The 22,642-nt window shown below is 33.8% G+C and overlaps 1 protein-coding gene across 2 annotated transcripts in view; it reads right to left on the bottom strand.

The window, feature by feature from the left end:
• Positions 1–22,642, bottom strand: part of LRP12 (LDL receptor related protein 12) — a 67,078-nt gene that overhangs the window by 7,601 nt on the left and 36,835 nt on the right. For both annotated transcript variants that reach the window (XM_006916619.2, XM_006916620.2), the window contains 3 exons: positions 9,618–9,753; positions 2,709–2,911; positions 316–1,420 (listed from right to left, as the gene is read on the bottom strand). In XM_006916619.2, the coding sequence (XP_006916681.1) occupies positions 316–1,420; positions 2,709–2,911; positions 9,618–9,753 (1,444 nt within the window). The remainder of the gene's footprint in view (positions 1–315; positions 1,421–2,708; positions 2,912–9,617; positions 9,754–22,642) is intronic.

The following is a 22,642-nucleotide window of genomic DNA, read 5'->3' as shown; positions in this document are numbered from 1 at the left end:
TTAATATTTATAAAAACATAAGTTAAAAAACCACAACTAAGAGCTATAGCTTGCAAAATGCCCACAAAACAGATTAACCTGAAAATTGGAAGTGGTAAATACTGATTGGCTATTCTTCTCCCATAACTGTATTTGTTTTTTAATGTGTTTAGCTTTTTGAGTCTTTGGCTTTTCACGCTAATTTTATAAATCATAAACAATACCTATTTCTAAAATAATACTACTGCTAATCACACTAAAGTACTTGTTGTGACTATCTGGGCCATGTTTTTACGGAAGAGAACATAAACACTATAGTTTTGTCTTGATACTAACCTCCGTTCAAACATTCTCAGAGAGTAAAGCTTACAGGTGCATCCCAACGCAATGACGAGTAACAGGCCACAGATAAGGCTCCCTATGACAGCGGCAGTTATGACTCTGGTAGGCACAATCACCGGGCAATTCTCCTCGTCGCTGCCATCACCGCAGTCATCCTGAGAATCACATACCCAGCTTTCAAACACACAGCGATTATTTTTACAATGAAAATTTCCAGGCTGGCAAAAAAAGCAGTTCTTTTCGTCGGAGCCATTTGGGCAATGATTCTGATAGTTGCAGCGATCAGAACGAGGATAACAGACACCGTTTCGGGAACATGGGAATTCTTCCTTCTGGCACATGGTACAGTTGACTTCGTCCCTTCCATTTGGGCAATGCCAGTAGCCATCACAGCGCTGCTGCTCAGTGTAACACCCCCAGTTACCTCCGCAGGGTATTTCCCATGGCAAACAGAAGCCGTCTACTTGGTAAGTGGCATTAAATCCCCTTGCAGCATTGACTTTGTCGGCACAAAAATGGACTCTTATCTGTCCAGAGGAAGAAACAACTGTAAGAGGTGCGTGAGAGTCAAAGGCAGTTAACACACGCAAAAGCTTGTGCGGATTCTCCTCCAATCCATCGTATATTTTGACATAATCGCCATAACCAGTACCGTCGAGTTTAAAGTCTGTGAAGCGTAAAATGACTTTACGATGATCACCAGTGTCTATTAACCAGGTGCAATTGCTTCCAGGAGGATAAAAGTCTGGATAATTGGGAGAATTAAAAGTACCATAAAAGTATTTTAACCACTGCCCACAAGTTGGCACATCACAGTCTATCTCATCTCCCAGGTCAAGGCAGTCAATGTTCCCATCACATTTTAAAGATTCGGGGAGACAAGTGTAAACTTTGGTAAACCGAGATAGACACTGAAACTGGTTGTAAGCACAGGGTTGAAAAGCAGCAGATGTTGGAGGATTAGCCTCTTTAGCACAGATCTCTTCATCAGAACTGTCTCCACATTCATCCATGTTGTTGCATTTCCAGGCCTCTGGTATACATTTTCCATTCCCGCAACGAAACTGATCACAGGCACAGTTTGGTTCCGCAGATTTCCCTGGGAGGAGGGAGGTGGAGAGGTTAAGGAGCAAAAACCATACTCTTTAAATGATATATAATAGCAAGTGATATTTTTACAATAAATGTTGATTAAGCCAAAGTGAAAGGGTTTAAAAAATCTTGTTTTAAAAAGCAGGTTAAGTTCTCACGGCAAATTAACATTGGCTCACTAATTATTCAACAATTTAATTTATTAAACACGACTTGTTTCATAAAGATCTCTGTAGTTTGTTCTAAAGAGAAAAAACCAATCCTGTTTTTGCAGAGTTACTTTACTGAAGAACATCTAATAAAATAAGATATATGAGCCAATAGGATATATTGCCTTAGAATTTTAAATAACTTGTTGCATAAACATCAAAATGGTAGACATTTTGAAATAAAAGAAAATTCATCCACAATAACTTATTGTTTATCCACAATAACTAAATGCTTATAAAATTCTAATTATCTTAGTGTAACATCCTAAATATAAAACAATTATGAGGTAGGGTAAGAAAACCAAACATTAGATCTGTAAACTGACAATATTGGGCCAAGCTTACTTTTTCATTAAAGACTTGTATTTTGTAAGTAGGTGTCAGAAAATGTGCTCCAGAACCTAAATAAATATTATGAGACTGTTTTTAAGAACAAAAAGGAAAAGCAGTATATGTTTGCTAAAGGAGATCATGTAATTTCAGAAGATGTGAAATTATTTTCAGGAAAAACTATACATAACTCTAGTGATTTGAGTTATTCACATTTGTGTGATCTGGTCACCCTTTCTGGATAAAGTTTATAAATAGCAAAACAAGACTTCTGAAACTAAGAACTATGAAGGTGAAACAGTATGTCTTTTTGTAAAGACAATGGTAATTCACAAACACCCAAAAAAATTCTGAAGTAATTTTCAGGATATGGGTAAGCACCAGAGGTAAAACAAGGGCTTTTAAACTAAATGTATTAAAAATATTTAAAAAGAAAATTGACCTTAGTTTATAAAATTAATCATTTTGTTAGGATTATACAAAACACCTTTTAAAGACCCAGCTCTAGGGCACCTGAACCTTTAGTTTCTAATTCTTCAATCACAACTGCCTTGAGAAATCGGTCACAATTAAATGGACAGTATTTAGAAGACTTGGCTGAAGTGACTGAGCAGTTAATGCTACAGAATTCTCATCAATGTCTTATTAAAAACACACCTGGGGTGCTAGAGTAATTGGGGGATCACTTCATAAACTATATCAATGTTTAACCAATGTACTGTGTACCTGAAACTAACAACAACAAAAAAAACACACCTGAAAAATATGCCAGTCTGAAACCTTTTCTAGAGATACTGTCGTCAGAGTGGAATCTGATCCAGATGTGGTCTTGTGAAGAAATATATGGTGGTGGAATTGTGGACCCACAAGCTCGGTAACTTTCAATGTTCTTGTATGTTTCTATCGTCAACCAGTCCAAACTGCATCTTCTGGACCCTTGAATATCAAAATCCTGAAAACTACAAATAAAAAGTCAGAAAGGGCTATTAGAAAGAATAATTTTGGAAAAAAAGTTTAGAAAATTATCATCATAATAAAACATAAGGATTTTATTAAAAGTCTCCATATAGTTATTGATTCTCCTGGGTTTTCCAGACATATAACTGTATCATCAGCAAATAATAATACTGCTTCTACGTTCCTAATATTTGTATCTCTTTCCCAGATTCTAGAGTAATACTTCTTTGTAAGTAATGTCAGATTGTAAAACAATGCTAAGAAACAGATGACGGTGGGCACCTTTTTCTTTTTCTTCTTTCTGTGTGTATGTGTTTAGGAAAGACCACTTCTAATTCAGAACATCCTAAATTGTTCTGTGTTTGAACTCAAAATACTACTCTATAATCTGATAAAGTGAAGTACACACAGAAAAAGTCAGCCTTCTCTTACATTAGACTGGTTCTTCTGCTTGCTTAGTGAAAAGTCTATAGCTTACATTTTCAGGAGAGCAAATGGCACAATCTGAGCAAAGTAAAAAAAAAAAAAAGAACAAAATTTTCAGTAAAAAGTCCCAGAGTTTGAAAATAATTTTTAAAATGTTACTATATTGCCAAACATTATCTTGTAGTTCATAAAATATGGACATGAGTAAAGGGCAAAACAAAGTCAAGTAAATAAGAGCACATACAAAATTAGTCACTGCTACGAAAAAAGAGAAACCAAAATATCGTTTTCCAGTAACACGTAACAAAATATCATTTTCCAGTAACCAAAAAGTGAAGATCTGACTTCATGTCCTTGCCTCTGCCTTACGCTAAGTGATAATAAATTTAACTATCCAAGGATTATTACACTAGGATATTTCCTCTTCAAATATTCTGAATAACTGTAACAAAGGCTGACAGATGATTTGATTGTTTCCAGTTTTTCACTATTATAGACAATGCTCTGAAGAATCTTTATCCATGTATCTCTCTCGATACACACATCTAAGCATTTCTCTAGGACATACTTTTCTACAAGTAGAATTGCTAAGTCAAAAGACAATCCCACTTTAAATGTGATAGACACCAAGAAAAATGTTTATATCAACTCACAATTCCACTGAGTGTGTAGGAAAGTATCTTATACCCCCACAAGTCTGGCAAAATAAAATATTCTAATTAAAAAAAAAATTGTTACCAATTAGGTGGAAAAAAAGATTATTATTATTCTATTTTCCATTTATTTACTGAGACTGAAACACTTTTTCCTATGTTTATTAACTACTTCTATTTCTTTTCCTGTGAATTGCCTTATTATATCCTTCATCCATTAAAAATTGTTCTTATTTTTCAAAGAGCTCTTTAATGATATAAAATTGTACCTGTCTGGAGTATATCTGTTATGAAAGATATACGTACATTCACACACAAACATTCTAACAGTTATTGCAGGTCTTTTTAATTTTAGTAATTAGTAGGCATGAAATGGCATCTCCCGTTGTGGTTTTATGTACACTTCCTTGAAGAAGAGCGATGTTGAACATCTTTTCTGTGCTTATTGGCCATTCTTATATCTTCCATAAAGTGTCTGTTCAAGTCTTTTGCTTATTTTAAAAAATTGGGGTTTCTTCTTGAGTTATAAAAATTCCCTTTATATTCTTGATTCAAGTCCTTTGTTTGATACATATATTGCTAATATTTTCTTCTAGCCTGCTTAGATTGTCTTCATTTTCTTAATGGTATCTTTTGATGAGCATGTTTTTAATTTGTTTTGATGAAACCTAATTTATCATTTTTTCTTTTATGTTTAGTGCTTTTAGTGCTCTAAGATACCTCTGCATGCCTACCCCAAGATCGAAGATATTCAACAATGTCTTCTAATATTTTAGAGTGTTAGTTTTTGCATTCATACCTAGGATTTATCTTGAATTAATTTCTGTGTGTCTCGGGGATAGGTTGAGATTCTTATACTAATTTCTGTTCTATTATGCAGTTAAATTACTGTCTGATTGCCCTGAACTTGTAGGGGTTTGGTTTTACACTTTGTTAGTGAGTTGTTCAACTTTGTCCTTAGTCTAAGATGAACTCTTAATTTTAGGACATTGTCTTTATAAAGTATGGTATCTCTAGAGTTCAAAAAAGATCCTGAAGGAATTTACCAAGCCTCTCGAAATCAGCAGGTTTCAAATGCTGAACTCTGCCTCCGCTGTGATGGACAGGGATCAAACTCGAACTGCCTCAGCTGCAGTGCATAGCAGCTGAAAGCCTTGAAGGGCTTGTCCTACTGGGCTCCTTCTAGTCTCTTTAAAACATGCAGTTCTGGGGTCAGCCAAAGATTTGAGAATTTATGTGCTGATACAGGGCTTCCTATTTTGTGGCTCTCTCATTTCTCAGGTTTGCCATTTCAATTTCCAGGCACTGTGGCAGCCTCGACTCCATCCTCTGACACCTCCAGTTAACACTGTGGCAATGTGATTGAGTTCTAGTCTCTCCATTTCAATGGACTGGGAGGCAGATGGGAAACAAACGTCTCATCCACCGTGGTTTCCTTCTTTCAAAGTCTGAACCCCCTCTAGTTTCTTTCAGCTTTTGATTACTCGCCAGTGCCTTCAAATAGTTTTTTGTTTTTTAAATTTTATCCAAAATTGATAATTCTTTATGGGAAAGCTAGTCCCCTTCAAGCTAGGGAATCCCTTAACATACTTTTAATCCACTAAAATGTTTAAGATTCATAAAAGTTTTAAATCAATGCATTAAAGCTGTATATTTTTCTGTAAGTACTCTTTCAATTATCTGTTTTAATCTGTAATACTTTCACTATGGAAACAAACATATCATTTAAAAATATTTTATGTGTTCCACTGTGATTTCTGTCTTTAATACAGAAATTACTTAGTAATAAGTTTCCAAACATGTGGGTGTTACTCCACCCCACTCACCCATTTTTTTATTGTGGGCTTAACGGCATTGTGGTCAGAGAACACAATCTGAATGATAAAGTCTTAGATATGCATTCAGAATTCCTTTGTGATATAACAAAATTTTTTTAAATAAATGTTCCATATGTCTTTAAAAGAATGTATATTCTCTATTCATTGAAATAGGTAAAAACATTATACTAGTATATAAAACATGCTCCTACTGGATCAAGCTAATTAATTTTATCAGATCTTCTGTATCTTTACTAATTTTTTCCTGTTCACTCTATTAAATTCTGATCAAAGGAATATGTATAAACTTCCACTATAACTATGAATTAGTCAAACTTGCTTGGTAACTCCCCACGTGTATTTTAGGCTGTGTTATTAGGTACGCAAGGTCACAAGGTTTGCCACAAGTCTGCCTTCCTCGTGGATTACTTCACCGTTACTAATGTTTTGTGCCTTAAGCTCACTCGTATCTGATGTTACTCTCCCTGCACTAGCTCTCTCTTGATCGGTATTTACAAAGCTTATCTTTTTCTATCCCCCTTTTTTTGACTTTCTGCATTAGTTTTGTTTTCGGTATGCTATTATGAGGTCTGTCTTTTACAAGTTAAATGAGTTTTTTATTGAATAGCCTATTTGGGAGAGTTCTCATTTTCTTCCTTTCCTGTCTTCTTTTGTATTAAATGGGTTTTGCCTTTTAAAAAAGTACTTTTTCCTCTACTAGGTGCTATTTCTATTTTTTTAGTACTTATCTTTAGATGTTATATTTCAAATACTAAAACACACATTTGTTCTAATAAAGTTCAAGTAAGAACGTGTTTTTATTCTCCTCTCAGTTTGGTGGAAAATTTACATACTGATTTTCACTAATCTCTTAACTGAAATTTTGCATTCTTTTCACTTATGAATATAAACAAAAAACCATGATAATATTTACATTTATAGTACCTGTCACTCTATCACCAATAGAAATCACATATAATTTCATATTGCATTTCAGTTTTAATAGACATCTGGAATAACTATTTACAGTCTAAACTACTTTGAAATTCAGTAGTTGTCAGTCAGAATCATCGCTTGTTCACTAATATGTTAATAAGCATTTATAACTATATTACAAATCTTAAAAAATATCTCATAGCTATATTCCAATATAATTGGTTCCCTCTGTAATATTATGTATTTTATTTCGTGAATTTAAAAACATTATTCTGGGAAAGGATCTATAGGTTTCAACTAACTACCAAGCGTTCATAGCATAAAAAAGATTAAGAAAAACTGCTATATTGAAGTTTACAGTATCTAGAGTAAATTTGTGTTCCAATTTAATTTTGTTGGCTGTTTTTGTTAGCATTAAACTTCTTTCATACATTCTGGAAATCTGGGTTGCAGGCTTATTTTACAGGTTTTCTGGTGCTCTCTTTTTAAAAAATCTTCTGTCCCTCTATATTCCCCCACATCTGTTTCTGTAGCTACCTCCACCTGAGTCTACATTCCAGAGCCTGTCTTCACATGGTGGCTCAGATTATTACAGACGCTGTCAGGGAGTCAGTATGTGACTTAGTGAAATTCCTATTTGTTAGAGTATGTCCTCACACATCTCTAAGCTCTCAGCCCCATACAACTTCAGGCAATGGTTAGTGAAAGTTTTTCTCAGCCTCCTTTAGTGGGCAAAATATCCTGACTCCGGCCCTTGACTTTGAGCAGGGAACCAGAGCCCAAACCTCTATCCTCTATGGATAAGGTGGACTTTGTTGATTTTGGAAGGTTTCGAAGGAAGGAAGTGAAGTAAAAATGCCTTTATATCACCATCTTCAACTAGTTTTATAAGAAGAGTTCTAAGTATTGTTTATAGTCTGTAATTTTAGTTTCCCTATTTTATCTAGATTTTAATTTCATTTTAAACTCTGGAGTGAATGTTGATTTTCTTTTTACCAAAATGCTTTAAAACATCTATCTATTCTAGATAATTATACTTGGACTTGTTAATATAGTAAATTAATTAAAAATTCCTAACATTGACTCATTTGCATATCTAAATGAACTGCATTTGATAATGGTATAAAATTCTTTTGAACAATTTACTTAAGATTTTCCATTAATATTCACAAGTAAAATTTGACTATCTTTGTGTATATGTACATAATAACTTTGGGATTACCATGATAATAATTTCAGTAAAAACTAGGACAACTACTAACATCACTTTCTGATCTTATTAGGCTGTGTTAAATCCAAATTCATTAACTCCTTCCAGAATTTGGGAAATCGTCCTTTAAATGTGGGGCTCACCTCTGATTTTGTTTTGCATTTCAGTACTGTACTTGGTTTTTAAGTGCAGCTTCCTTGTGAAATCTCAAGGATCCAACACATGATCAGAACCAGATGGCAGTAGTCCACTGAGCCTCCTTGATGGCAGTAGTCCACTGAGCTGGCAGGAATTTCTAAGTTTTACATAACTGAGCTGGTAGGCTGCAAATTTAATTTTGGGGCTGAATTTTTAGGTTAAAAGATAGAAATGTCCACAAATTCTAGTTTTATGTTGGAAAAAATATCCAATGTTTGGAACTTCTATGGTAAAAATGTTATTTTGTATGCACGTTTATACTTAGTCATATTACAAGTAACAAAAAATAGGCATATTGCTCAGATTACAGCACTGGTTTTTCTGCAGAAGGATAATCCTAATGACACATGCTACCAATCCATCACGCAAGAGAATCACACTTCTCACACGGGAGTGAAAACAGCCTCTACAAGTTCAGCTCCAGTGTTCCATAAGATGTGGCCTAGGGCTGAAGGGACCAAAGAAAAACAAACCATATGGTCTGTTTTATGGCTTCCACAGAAAAACGGGGATAGACCACAGTTGTGTTTCTCAACAGAATGGTTCTCTCTTTAGTTAATGGCTATGAAAAAAGAAGATGGGAAAAAATTCAAAAGCAGGGTCAATTTACAATCTCATTTTTAAAAAGTGTTAAATGAAGAGACTGACGTCTATGATTTGTAAAGTCTCTTCTAATTCTAATGTTCCATGATTTTTACCTATAAAAATGTTATCAATGAAAGAATGTCGACGACGCCTTTGTGCTGTTGCCGAATGCTGCCCGTGACAGGAATGACATTCTTACTTGTGTTTCGGTTCCAACCACAGTTCTTTGCTTAGGCGCACAACTCTTCTTCCCCCTCAGGCAAATTTTTTTGTCTGACAGACTTGATTTTTTTGTCTGACAGAATTTCCCTAAGGAAGCAATATCTAGTTCCACTGAATATTTTCTCCTTAATATCTTACCCGACAATTTTTCTGTTATTTTAAATGTTTTTCAAAATGAATCTTAATCTTTCTTACTTGTTTCATATTTATTTTTAGACTCTTAAACTTATGGCTATTTCCCCTAGGAGTATCTTCCACTTTTGCTTTAACTCATTAAGGTCTCTAACAAGACCAAGGTTATGGGCTAGATCTCCAAGTGAATTAAGAGTTTTGTTTGTCCCATGGCCAAAGAGTATACTCTTGAACCTAATAAGCTATTTTGCAAATGTGTACCTTTTGTTAAAACGTGGCCTAGAAGAATATAGATGGCTCAGTGCAAATCCATTATCATCATCAGGAAATATTCAAAACACATGCCCTAATAGTAGAGCAAGGATGGACCATCATTCTTACCCTTAAGATAGTACTGATAACTATAATTTGTTACATTTTCTGAAAATCATCTTTTTATATTATTGCATGTTGAGTGATGATACTTGGAAATAGAATTTGTATTTTGTAATAAAATAGTACATAATAATATAGAAATATGCCAGAATACCTTATAGTAATGATTTCCCCTGGGTTTGCCCTTATAAGCCAGCTACAGTTGATCTTGGTAGGATACTCAGAAGGCCAGCCTGGGCTTGTGATTATACCACTTGGTGCTCGAATTTGTTCTGGAGTCTCTCCACAAGCTGTAAGATAGCCAAAGCAATCTTAGTTAATTATGATACATTAAAAAACAAAGCATTAAGTAAACCAGTGTTTATTTAAAAAAAAACCCAACACTTCAGACATTAAATCATATACAATGAAATATTGTTTTATCAACTTCAAAAGGTTTTATTATTTTAATGGGATATTTTATTTTTCTCCTTTTTAGTCAAAGTACCTTATCCTAATTAAGTACACATTTCGGGGAGACAGAGAAGGTATTTGGATCTTGAAATAATTTAAGAGTCAGAATTACTAGCTGTAGCCTTGGAGATCAATTGATTGCTCCATCCATCCATCCATCCGTCTGTCGTTCGTCCGTCTGTCCACCCACCCACTCACCCATCTATCCACCCTTTTTTCAAAACTCACCTTTTAAATTTATTTTCTTTATTATAAAATACCTAAAGTTCAATATTTACTGAACTACTATGTTTAGATCCTTAGGAGTACCATTTTGCTTTCTGGACACTTTAAATAAAACACTATTATATAAATAGTCTTCTAAAGAAAATAATTAAGGGAAAGCACAGATAAACATGATAGTAAAATGCTTGATTGTTAAATAGTAGATAATTGGACAAAGAGAATCAAATATTACTTCAAAATTACTGCAAAGTAATTCTTTATTTTATTACTATTTCCAAATTTTATTACAGGGTCATAAATGATTACTAAATTATATTAATAATAAAGGCTTGAAATAGTAGTTAAAATATCATATGTGACCAGATATTTAACTATCACAGAAAAATATAGAATAAATTCAAACTACTGACACTTTCCTGGATTATTCTCCTTGATTATCTTGAACTCTCACAGTAATACAGTCAACATTTGATATGTCCATAATTCAGCTGATCACTTGACAATTTATTCTCTCTTCATTTAAAAAAGTCCCTGGGCTACAAAAAATATGTAATGAAAGTTTAAGTCTTCAGTAAAATTTAAAATCCTAGAACCTCTTATTTGATACAATTTTAACAAATTGGAATATCTGATTTGTAAAATAACAGATTAGAAGTGGCAAATTAGGAGGAGAGTAGCTGCTAGAGGTACATAGTTAGTTATCGGAAGCAATGGAGGCAATTTTCAGAAAAAAAATAAAAAGTATGTACTGAACTCAAAAACCGTGAGTCCTCAGAACCGGTACAAAACCACCTGTCTTCTCAAAAGTACGAGAAGACTCTCATTACATAATAATTAGTAGTCATACCTAGCTAAAGGAGTTGTTGAATGAATACATGAATCATTGCAAGCAAAGTGCCTGATACAATATGTAGCCTGAACCTTCATGCTTGAGTTCTGTTGTTAGTTAAAAATTAAAATTAGGTAACCCAATTTGTAGATAGGCAAGTATCCCTATTACAACGATAATTTGGAAAATTGGCTTTTTTTTTTTTTCTGATAAGAGGTTATAGTCTCTTCAATTTAGGTTAGAATGCTAGGAAATATACTGTGCAATTTAAAAAATTTTTATGCATATGATCAAAATAAAGCAAGCTACATTGCTTAACCAATCCTTATTTCTACAGAATAACCCATTTCCTGAAGAAAACATGCAAGTAAGGTTTTAAAAGCATATTTTGTTGCAGCAAAAATGTTCATGCCTAAAATGCGTCTACCTTGGAATTAGGGTACATTGCTAAAAGGATCTTAGTGCCAATCACCTTTAGAATATTGAGATTCATGGCACAGTATATAAGGATATAATATATTCACAGCCTAGCACACATCTTACTGCCCACCCATAGTCAAAGCTCCCAATGACTTTTTTTGTTACATTTCATTAAAAGTAAAATTTACTTTACAAAAATTGTTTTAAATTTTAATAATACTTTAGAAAAAGACTTTCAGATACTTTAATTTTAATGAATGATAGATACTTCTAGAAAAAAATTTAACCCAGTGTGATTCTATTTTAAGAGCTTATTAACAATGAAGTGCCAGAGTTTTGTTTCCAACTATGCTCTAATGAGTTATCACAATAATTAATGAAAGATACCCCGTCATTCAAAGCCATTTTTCTTTTTTAATTATCTCTTGCCAAAGCATTCTAGAGTGGAATATTGAAGGAATTCTTAAATTCATGACAATAAAAAAAAATATAAAAATAAATAAGCAAAAATAATCATCTCTCTCCCAGAAAACTGCTCATTTTCTTTAAAAGACTTATCTACATTAAAAAAAATACAATTTTCAGTTCAATTATATTTAACCTAAAATCATAGTACTGTACTGGCATGTAAGTACTCAAATACTTATTAGCTGATTTAACAGCAATGGGATACATATGAAAACTAGGTGGGAACAATTTATGACAAAGCAGACAGTTGTAAACCTTTAAATGAAGAGACTAGATATAGAGAAAAAACTACAAAGAATTTCATTAAGCTTTTGTTTTATTAGGTTTTGTTTAAACCCCCCCCCCCCCAAATACCTGAGAAACCCATAGGTGGTGCTCTTAAACCAAAAACTAAAGAATCTGTGTTCTGATATTAATGCTCAAATGTACTGTTGCAAATACTTTATTTTTACACAAATGCCCAAGGATAAGACCCACTACCCATAAGAATGGTTAACTTAGAATTCAGTATCTTAACATTTCTAATTCAATAAGCATTTTAAAAATAAAACTATAATATCATAATGTTTCTCCCTTAACTGGTTATACATATTTTGGTATGTAAATTTTGCACATTTGCAATATGACTGAATTTGGCATTTTGTTTCAGACCCATCCAGTGGCTTTTTATCAATACATTTTTGCACATACAAGACATTGGGGTCATGTAGATAAATAATCATAGCACAATCATAATTTATTCCCTTCTTTGAGAAAGAATAAATTCAAATGCCAAAAGAGTAAGATTAACCTTAGAAACCATTAAAAATTTTTTCCTTTCCTTTTGGGTTAACTGGTAGATTTGGAATCAGAAGACCTAGACTTACTGGCATTGTCATAATGTAAACTACTAGACTTTTCTGGGTCTTGGTTGCTTCATATATTAAAATAAGGACTTGCTACTTGAATAACTCTAAGGTCTTTTTCAGCCCTAAATCATGCCCCTGCATTGATGAATCTTTCCTTACTTTCTTGCTTTGAATTTTTTCTTCGACCTACTGAAATCAGAATTTTAATTCTTAAGTTCATGAAAATCTTGCTGGCAGGCAAAGGCTAACACTGACCTCACTGCAAAAGCCAACGGACTCTCAGTCCACATGGTACTTGATCTCTCTAGAGCACTTGACAGTGACATTTTCTTCTTGATACTACACTACCTTGACTTTGCTTACATCACCTCTCCTTCTGTCTGTGATAGTTCTCTAGCACTAGCTCATTCTTTCTCAGCCAGCTCCTGATAGGCTGGTGCCCACCGTTCATTCCCAAGCCTTCTGCTCTTCTCATTCTCTATGGAAAATCTCATTCAGTCCTACACTTTTGATTGTGACTTATAGTTCATGGGTTTAAAATCTCTTACCCAGAGATTTTGCATAGTCAAATGTCTACTGGACATCCCAACCTCAAATTCAACACAATCAGAAGTGCATGCTTCCCAAATCCTTCTCTTCATCCTATGCAGCAGTCCCCTCTTATCCGGGGTTTCTCTCCATGGTGTTAGCTAAGCACAGGCAACCAGGGTGCAAACTTATTAAATGAAAAAGTCCAGAAATAAACAATTCATAAGTTTTAAATGGTGCACCATTCTGAGTAGCATGATGACATCTCCTGCTGTTCTGCTCCGACCTGCTCAGAATGTGAATCATCCTTTTGTCCAGCATCTCCACGCTGTACGCTACCCTCCCTGTCGGTCACTTAGTAGCTGTATCTGTTATCAGATCGGTTATCAGAGACCACATTCAAATAACTATGACACTGTACTGGTATAATTGTTCTACTTTATTATTATTGTTGTTAATCTTTTACATGTCTAATTTGTAAATTAAACTTTGACACAGCGATGTATATAGAAGAAAAAACTGTATATACAAGGCTTGCACTATTCACGGTTTCAGGCATCCATGGGGGGTATTGGAACATATCCCCGCAAAAAAGGGAGGACTACTGTATTCTGAATCTTTACATCCCTAGGCATCACTTAGTTCAAGGAACAGTCACATCATCTAACTCAAATAAAAAAGAAAACTACTTTAAGAATACTACAGGCCATCTCAAGGGTTTTCAAGCACAGGAAATAAAGAAAAGCCAGGCCCTACAATGACTAAAACTCGAAATTTTAAAGCCAGAGTTGAGGCTGCCTTCACCACGTCTTAGGGAATCAAGGCCTGTTTTATCTTCTACACATCTGCTCCAATCTTCCAATTGGCTTCCTCTGAGTCTTTTATTTTTTTCATTATTTCAGTGTCATATAATGATTTCCCCCATTCCCAACTCATCGTAACTCTTCAGCTCAAGCAACTATCAATTGCAATTTCATTTTTTCTTAGTTTACTATATTTATACTGTTATTCATTTTATATTATACCTTTTCATATAAAATTTTTGGTGACTTAACTGTTTCAATAAATTTGATAATACTTAAATTCATTTCCTCGCTTGTAAATGGCGATTAAAGCACTACCTACTACATGGTGTTGCAAGGATTAAATATAATCATTTTGGTAAAGGACTTAGCACATTGCTTGAACTGCAGTAAACTGTCAATAAATAACATCATATGATATGCCAAATCAGACTGGCTGGGTGACAGTAACACCTGGCAGGCTGCACTGAGATGACTACTTAAGGCTGTGGTCAGACTACGTAGGAAAGAGGGCGCTGATTGTTTATTTACTATATAACCAGGCACCACTATGCTCTAGAGAGAATGAGAAATGATGTTATGATTATCTGACAAAAGTAGAAGCCGGGATAAAGATGGGGTTGAGATATATACAAAACCTTGCTTTAGAAAATGAATCGCTTTTAGTTCTAAACCAAAATGTTTATATTGTTCTGCTAGCTTGAACCTCATCTTTTGAGATTTTGACTATACCCCCAATTTAGAATATAACAAACCTGATCTTCTTTTACCTACATTTATTACCGATACCTTCTCTACGGCTTGTACGTAATTATTTTAGCTACATGCTGACTAGTTCTTTGCTGAGAATTAGTTTCCATGTAATTGACAAATAGAGGAATCTTGCCATATAACGAAAAGCTGTGAAAGATTTTATTCCCAGCATGTTAATGATTTGAAGTAACCAGAGGCAAGAGTTTTCGCAGTTTAAGAAAAAATACAAAAACCCTACAGAAAGGTTTTCCTTTATTGCAAGTAGTGGTTACTTTACTGACTTGAAGAACTGCTTGACTTTCCTCCATGTTAACCTGTCTTGGCAGGCTGCAAGTAAGACATCTCCTCCCTATAAAAATAAAATGAAATACCTAAATTGATGAAATATACTTTCAGTTTTGATGGAACTGACCTCCATTAGAAGCAAATGTCTTCGAGGAGGAAGTATGAACCCCTGAGTTTACAGCTGCAAAGTATGGTCTAATTCTAGGTGTAAGTCAGGGGATGTGCTAGAATTTTGATTGATAATTGTTAGGGCTGCACTTACTAAGTTAATTTGTAAGTGATCTGTACCAATACTACTTTACCCATCAGCCATGTTTGCTTAATGTCTGATTTTGCAGAATGTGAGACTTTCAGGAAAACATACATGGCATTATGACAGAAATGACTGTATTTTAGGTTTTGTTAATTCAGCTTTTGTAATACATCTCTTAATAACCAGTATTAACTTTTTGTTCTTGGAACATAAGCATCTACAAAAACCTATCTATTTTTACTTTGGTCAGTATCTTTAAATATAAACAAACATTCAAGTATTTTGGATGATGATACATCTCTCTACTTTTCATAAATTTCCCTTCTAGAAACAGAAACTCCCAAATTAAAGGGGTTCTCAATGTTTATTCAAAAGACAGCAATTTTCAATTTTCTTCTTCATAGGCGTATGTGGTAATTAGGTTATCTGATTAGCTCCCCAAAGCCTATTTAATTCCTAGTGAATCTAGTATATAGAACGTCTGAAATGAAAAATAAAAGGAAATGGGATTATTACAATACTAGTGGTTAAGTTGCACTGAAAGGCTAAGCTAAATACATACGGTTTTAAATTTATCATTAGGTTGACAATTAAAAAACAGTGGATTAACTGAAAAATGAATTTCATTCTGATCTTTTCAATCATTGATGGAGTTCTTAATAAGATTTTGGTATCAGTTTCCAGGTTTAAAATACAAGATCTCACTGCATAGTTTAGGAAACAGGGCAACACTGATTGAGAAATACTCAAGACATCTCCCATATCTATCTGACACAGAAAAGCAAAAAACTATGATTTTAAAACTAGATTAATAAACCATGCCTGTTATCTTTAAGGCAATCTTTTTAAAAAAAGGGAAGTATTCAAACAACCTCTGTTTTAAAGGACACATGGAAAAGGAGAAGATGACTTCAAAATAATGTCAAATCAACTTCCCTTAAATTAGAGATTTCATGTTTTTAAAGCCTAACCACTGAGGCACGCAAGAAAATTTATTAGAGCTGAACTACCTGTAAAAGAAAAAGCACAATTTCCTGTTCCACAGATGAAGAAGTCATCCACAAATGAGTTATTTTCAAAACTGACAAGAGTTGACACTTTATGACTAAAAGTAGTTGAGACTGAAAGTGACATGAAATCTTTGTGCCTTTAAGCTTTGATAAATCACAAAACTGAAATGTAAGTGAAAATCAGCTTTGCTTACTGACCACCTAAGTACAGTAGATATGAAAACTGTAGTTTTATAAGAATGAGATATGCTTATTAAGTGAATCCAAGAAATATGTAAACAGTTACGAGAGCATAGAAGACAATGTAGTCCTAAATGATATAGTGCATAAAGTAATTTTAAGCAACGTACCATACAGGCATGCGGTAATATTAAACAGAATCAAAAGCCCACAACAACAAAAAACACGCTGCATTATGTAAGTACAGAACAGGGAGGGTTTACTTAACTATTAACACAGGATTTCTTTCATACAATAGAGTAAAGCCAGAGCAAAAAGCACATTCCAAATCAAAAAAATGTAATGACTAAATTCCATAGACACTAGTCAAGGTAGGCTGCTACAAAAGGAAGTGATATGATCCAAAATATTTTGGAAAAGATTACTTTGCAGTGCTACAACCTGTGGGAAGAGAAACTGATGCAGTAAGATAAGCTGAAAAAGCAAATACAGAAGAAGATCCACTATTTGTAAAATTTTATTTTATTAGTTTCGGTATGGAACAAAACTCACCCTGTTTGTAAGCAAAATCCTTTCTAGTCAATGGTGGTCATCATTATCATTTGGCCATCTTCTTTTTCAGAGTACAGAGTGTTTTATAAATGCTAACCCCATTACGGCTGAAAAATACAACTGGCAATTCCAAATGTTGAAAATACTAGTAAGAAGGGTTTGATTCTAATGGAAATAAAGGTACTTAAAAAAGAAATCTCCAAAATAAAACATCAGTAAGCAAATGGCTATGGTGTGAATGGCCACATGGGATGAGAATAAGAATGATCCTGAAGGTTAACAAGTGAATCATGTAAAACATGGAAAATACTGTGCCTGTGCAAGCAACGAAAGGCACTTTGGCTCAGAAAAATCAGAACATGTAGTTAGATGATTAGTATAAAAACCAGATACCTACTGTCTCACTGTTAACTTAGGAGAAGGGTAGCAGTTTGAAAACTTAAAGACTAAGTAAGAATGGTACACAGTGCTGAAGATGAGATTTCCGTTACAAGTCAGAAGTTTATGGTTCAGAGGTTCAAACCTGCGACTTAATCAAAGTGAGGAGTGCATGGTCAGGTCTGCTGATCCCACAGCTGCTGCTGATGTTGCTATGTGTTAGGTACTTCCTTTTCTCATTTTATTCTTAGTATCAGCCTTATTTAAGAGATGAGGAAAAAAATGGAAGCATAGAGAAATTAAGTAATTTTCCTAAGGTCACAAAAAAAGCTATTAAGTGTCACAAGTGGGATTGGAACCCAGGAAACAGGCTTCAGAAGCTGCACTCTTAACCACTAAGGGACACCACCCACTAAGGCAGACCACCCGCTAAGGCACACCGCCACCCACTAAGGCACACCGCCACCCACTAAAGCACCCTACCACCCACTATGGCATCCTACCACCCACTAAGGCACACCACCACCCACTAGGAAGCTCCCTAAGACACCTGGAATGACTATGGGGGGTGAAAGGCAGTGCCTCAATAGAATTTCAATAAAGATAAAAGTGGTCTATTTTGGAAAAAAGATCTCTTGGTCTCGTATTAATTAACATGGAGAGAAAAGATACAGAATCTATGATAACACAGAGAATGAGGGTGTATTTAGATTTAAAGCTTCTAAAACTGATTCCTTTTTGCTACAAATGTATGTAGGGATTGCAGGCAGGAGTGGACTGCTTTTTAGTCTCTTTGGAATTAAAATAAAAACCTTTATAAACAGCATTCTAGAATCTTTAATGAAAATGTACACATACACATTAATTATAGGTAAGATGATCAGGGTATAGAATAGTAGCAATAAGGGGATACAGTGAAGGCTGAGGGAGATATTTCAAAGGAAAGGAAGAAAGAAGAAGAAGGTAGAGAAGACTAAGTGACTAATGAAAAGTGGTAGTGTTCTCAAAGAGGGTTAATATTGGACAGGCAGAGTTTAGAAAGCAAACATGATGAGTGTGAAATCTCTGGGCCACAGAGAACACTGGGCAAGTGATCAAGTGAGTGTCAGAATCTGCAAAATGAATAAGGTTCAAGTACAAGAGTGGCTCTTTGTCAGACTGTCACATATGACACAGCTTGGCCCTGCAACCTCAACAGGAAGCACAAGAAGCCCACGCTAGGAAGAAACTACTTCAGTTTGAAAGCCTCTTCTTGTCCATACCTAGTGTCTTGATTTCTTTGACCCTCTGTTGTTCAGATTCCTTGAATAGGTTTTCTGACCACCTGGTACCTGAGCTGAACTCTGTCATAACAGAAATGTCAGAATAAGAACCCACTGAAGATGGACAGAGCTGGAGAGAGGCAGAGACTGAACATGAGTAGTATTCCCTAAGAATTACTTCAAATTTCATGCTGATCTTTTCAAGCAGTCAGAAAACTGAACTTCTTTTATGGAAACAATTACTAGCACTCTAATAGCAATATTTATCAGTCTAAGATGGTAATGTTTTAAATTATCATTTAAAAGGTAAGAATCAGTGCAAGGAGAAAAACATATTAATCTACCACTCATACTGAGGACTCTCTCATTATTCTCAGACCTATTACTAGAAATCACACATTTCTACTGCAAGCAGGAAATCCTACACCCCACTACTTACAGTTAAATGAATATTCCTCTGCATTACTTAAGAATAAATGCAGCAATATTTATTCCTATCACTTATTTCTATTATTCTAAGTAATGTTTTTTAAGGACCAAAATATTTCACTTGATCATTAGCTCTAATTAAGGCAGGTCATTCCTTAGTTCCTTGAAGGTCACTAAAATCCAGAACGAGAAATAATTATGGGCTACGAGGCAGTAAAATATTTTTTAAAGTCAAAAGACACACAAAATGGAAAAATATAGAAGAAAAAAAAACTCCATAGATTTTCTAGTTCCAATATGGTCACGGCATAATATGAATAAGACAGAAGAGTATTCCTAATGGAACTATCTAACCAGCTTTTCCCTAGTTTCTAAGGAGTAAGAATAACTTTGAATTTTGCTAGCAAAGCATAAGATAAGATGAATAAGGAAGATTCGACCCTTTTTAAGGGTATAAAAGGATAATTTTTTTTTTCCTGAAAGGGCATACATAGAAACTATTAATATAGTACCTACACTTTCCAATTTGCTAAGCACTACAAAAGACTAAAATGCTAAGCAAGCTACTATTTCTATGTCTTGAATGGGAAAAATTATTAATGTTTAAAGTTTACTGTGATTCTTGTTGGAAAAATGGAAGAGGTAAGGCAGAAATCAGCACCTGAGCAAAGATAAATTGGCGTTGGGGCTCACGATTTTCTAAGCCATTTGTATCAGCTTTGATAAAATTTTAGGATATTCGCATCTTCTCAGAGTATTCCAGACTTACTGTCTCTATGAATGTTGATACTCAGAAATAAACATAATACCTGTCAGAATGTGTTTAAGTAGGGAGTAAAGAAGAACTATTATCCATTTTGTTCTGGATATTGTATTTCTATTACTGCAGTTAAGATCAAATCACCCCTAACTTCCACTGAGCTGTAAGTCAACTGAAACCCAAAGTCCAGTCTGCTTACCTGCTAAGTGACTGCCTTTTGCACAGCAGTTGCACAGTCCATCCCATTCAAATTCATGCCTTAGCAAAATTACAAATAATTAACACGCTATCACATGAAGAATTATTGTCAAAGTAAAAAAGGATGATTCTTAAAGTTGTAGAGTAGAAAAGAAAATATTAAATGTTTGAATAAAATTTGTTTTTATATCTTCACTCCAGTGGATGAATTCCACTTCCAACATCCAAGCATCAGATGCTATTGCCACATTACGACCTGTTCCACGGTCCCGGTACTCACATTTACTGTTCTAATACTGAGTTTATTTACTGTTTATTATAATAATGTAATATAAAATTACAATGCATAGTAATCTTGCTATAATTATATAATTAGTCAATAAACATTTAATACATGAAATGTTATGATTATATAATATAAAAATGTTTCACATAAAATATATTATTGTATAATAAAACATTATAAATAAGATTTAATTATACAGCAGATAATACTACATATAAAAATATGTTAAAGTTATAATATGACCATTACTTTTCTTTCTAAAACTTACAGGGAGTACTCTACTCCAAAGACTTAAATGTCTCATAAATAAACTCTATAAAGGCAGGCAATGCCTTTAAAAATTAATAATATACTAAACTAATGGGTATGATCTTTTAAAAAAATATATGCTCTGTCTTATATTATCTACTCCCTTTCTTCATCTGAAGGATAATTTCTTGGGTTCATACTATGTTATACTTTTATATTTTGAAATCCTAAAAACTCTAATGGATTCATTTTCACCCAAAATATAATAAGCTTTCTTTCCCTTCTTCATTTGAAACACGGATAAGACACACTTTTGTAATACTGGTCAAAAGAACTGGTGAAATTCTTTTTTAGTAAGTTTAACAAGAGGTACAGGTATTTAATTGAATAACTGAAAATAACTTTAAAATCACATATAAAAGGTATGAAGGACCTCTTGTATCTGCTGCTTTATTCATGTAACTTTTCTATATTTAAAAAATAATTACAAACTGCTATCAAATAACTATTTCCTTTCAGATTCTTTATTTGGAAGATGTGAAAATTCTAGGATAACGAAAGTGTTATCAGACCACATGTTCTTCCAGGGAAACTGAAATACCATGTGATAGTAACTACTCCTAAAACTGATTAAAAACAAAAGCCATTCTACTATAGTGCTTACTCTACACTACTGCAAAATGTTGCTAATTTGTAAGCAAAGTGATTGCAAATTAGAAAATAATATAGCCTAATTAAAAAGGCTACAACTTAAATTATTAGTTTTAAAGGGTTATAAGGTCAGCAGTGTCCTCCCTTTAGTATTAGAACAGAAACCATAAAATGTAAGTACACATCAGCAAGAAAGGGGGATGATTCTTATGGAATAAAAATTTTGATGGAATAAAGGAAGAATAATGCTTAAAAACTACTTGAAGTCTATTTTATATACGCTGCTATTTCAGTTAATATGAAACTGGTTTAAGAAAGAAACTTCCTAAGTAGATAGTCTCTTCCTCAGCTCTCAGAAATGTCAGCTTTGCCTTGCAAAAGATTCTAAGTCAAATGTAAAGTAGACTCAAGATCAAGCTGACCTCCAAAAGAGCTTTCAGTTATGTAGGTATTATAAAGTACAAACATTAAGAAGCTCTATCATTGTCGAACTGGAAATAACGTGTTAATCCTCACATTTAAAAACTTTATACTTGAGAAAGCAGCAAGCCCCAACATCTGTTCCTATTAGCAACCAGAAAATCTTTTTTTTAAATTTCAGGGTATTTTTGCCTAATTATAAGGGAAAGACAACCTCATTCTCTGATTCTTTGCAATAGCACAGCTCCAGGCTATGAATCGAAAAGAGTTATATTTTTGAACAGTCTGAGGAAAATAAAAATTTGGGATGTAATAGAAACATAATAAGAAAAAGTTAATAAGAAAACATGATCATACCCAACGTATATGCTTTCATACACTGCAGATAGCCATGTAAATTGGTACAATCCTTTTTGAAAGCAATCTGTCAAAAGGTTTCTAGAGTCATTAAATTATTTATGACCTTTGATACAGCAATTCCACTTCTAGAAATCTATGCTAAAAAAATAGGCTTAAAAATAAAAAGGGCTAGATATACATTAATATGTCTCTTGCAACATGATCCAGACTACAGAGAACCCACTGGGAACAAGTCATCGATATGTTTAAGAACATTACAATACAGACACTGGATGGAACCTTTATAAGGTATTAAAATAATGGTTATGAAAAAAAAGATTTTGGAATATGTTAGAAAGTGCAGGACATAAAGTTAAAATTCAATGCATATATAATCATTTTTAAGGTATGCAAAGGAAAAAGAGAAAGGAATTAAATTTAAATACTCTTATTAACTGTACTAAGAATGCAGGTTAGTGTGTGACTGTCTTAATCTTTTTTGCTCTTTTTCCAGTTTTCTTAAACGTTTGCTGAAACTTGTATAAGAATATACAGAATGTATAAAAACAAGTAAAAATTTGACTTGAAAGTAATCAAGAG

Source organism: Pteropus alecto, unplaced genomic scaffold, assembly GCF_000325575.1.
Source record: "Pteropus alecto unplaced genomic scaffold, ASM32557v1 scaffold164, whole genome shotgun sequence".
Lineage (NCBI taxonomy): Eukaryota > Metazoa > Chordata > Mammalia > Chiroptera > Pteropodidae > Pteropus > Pteropus alecto.
Note: the sequence above shows the minus strand (reverse complement) of the source record. Positions and strands in the feature narration are given on the sequence as shown.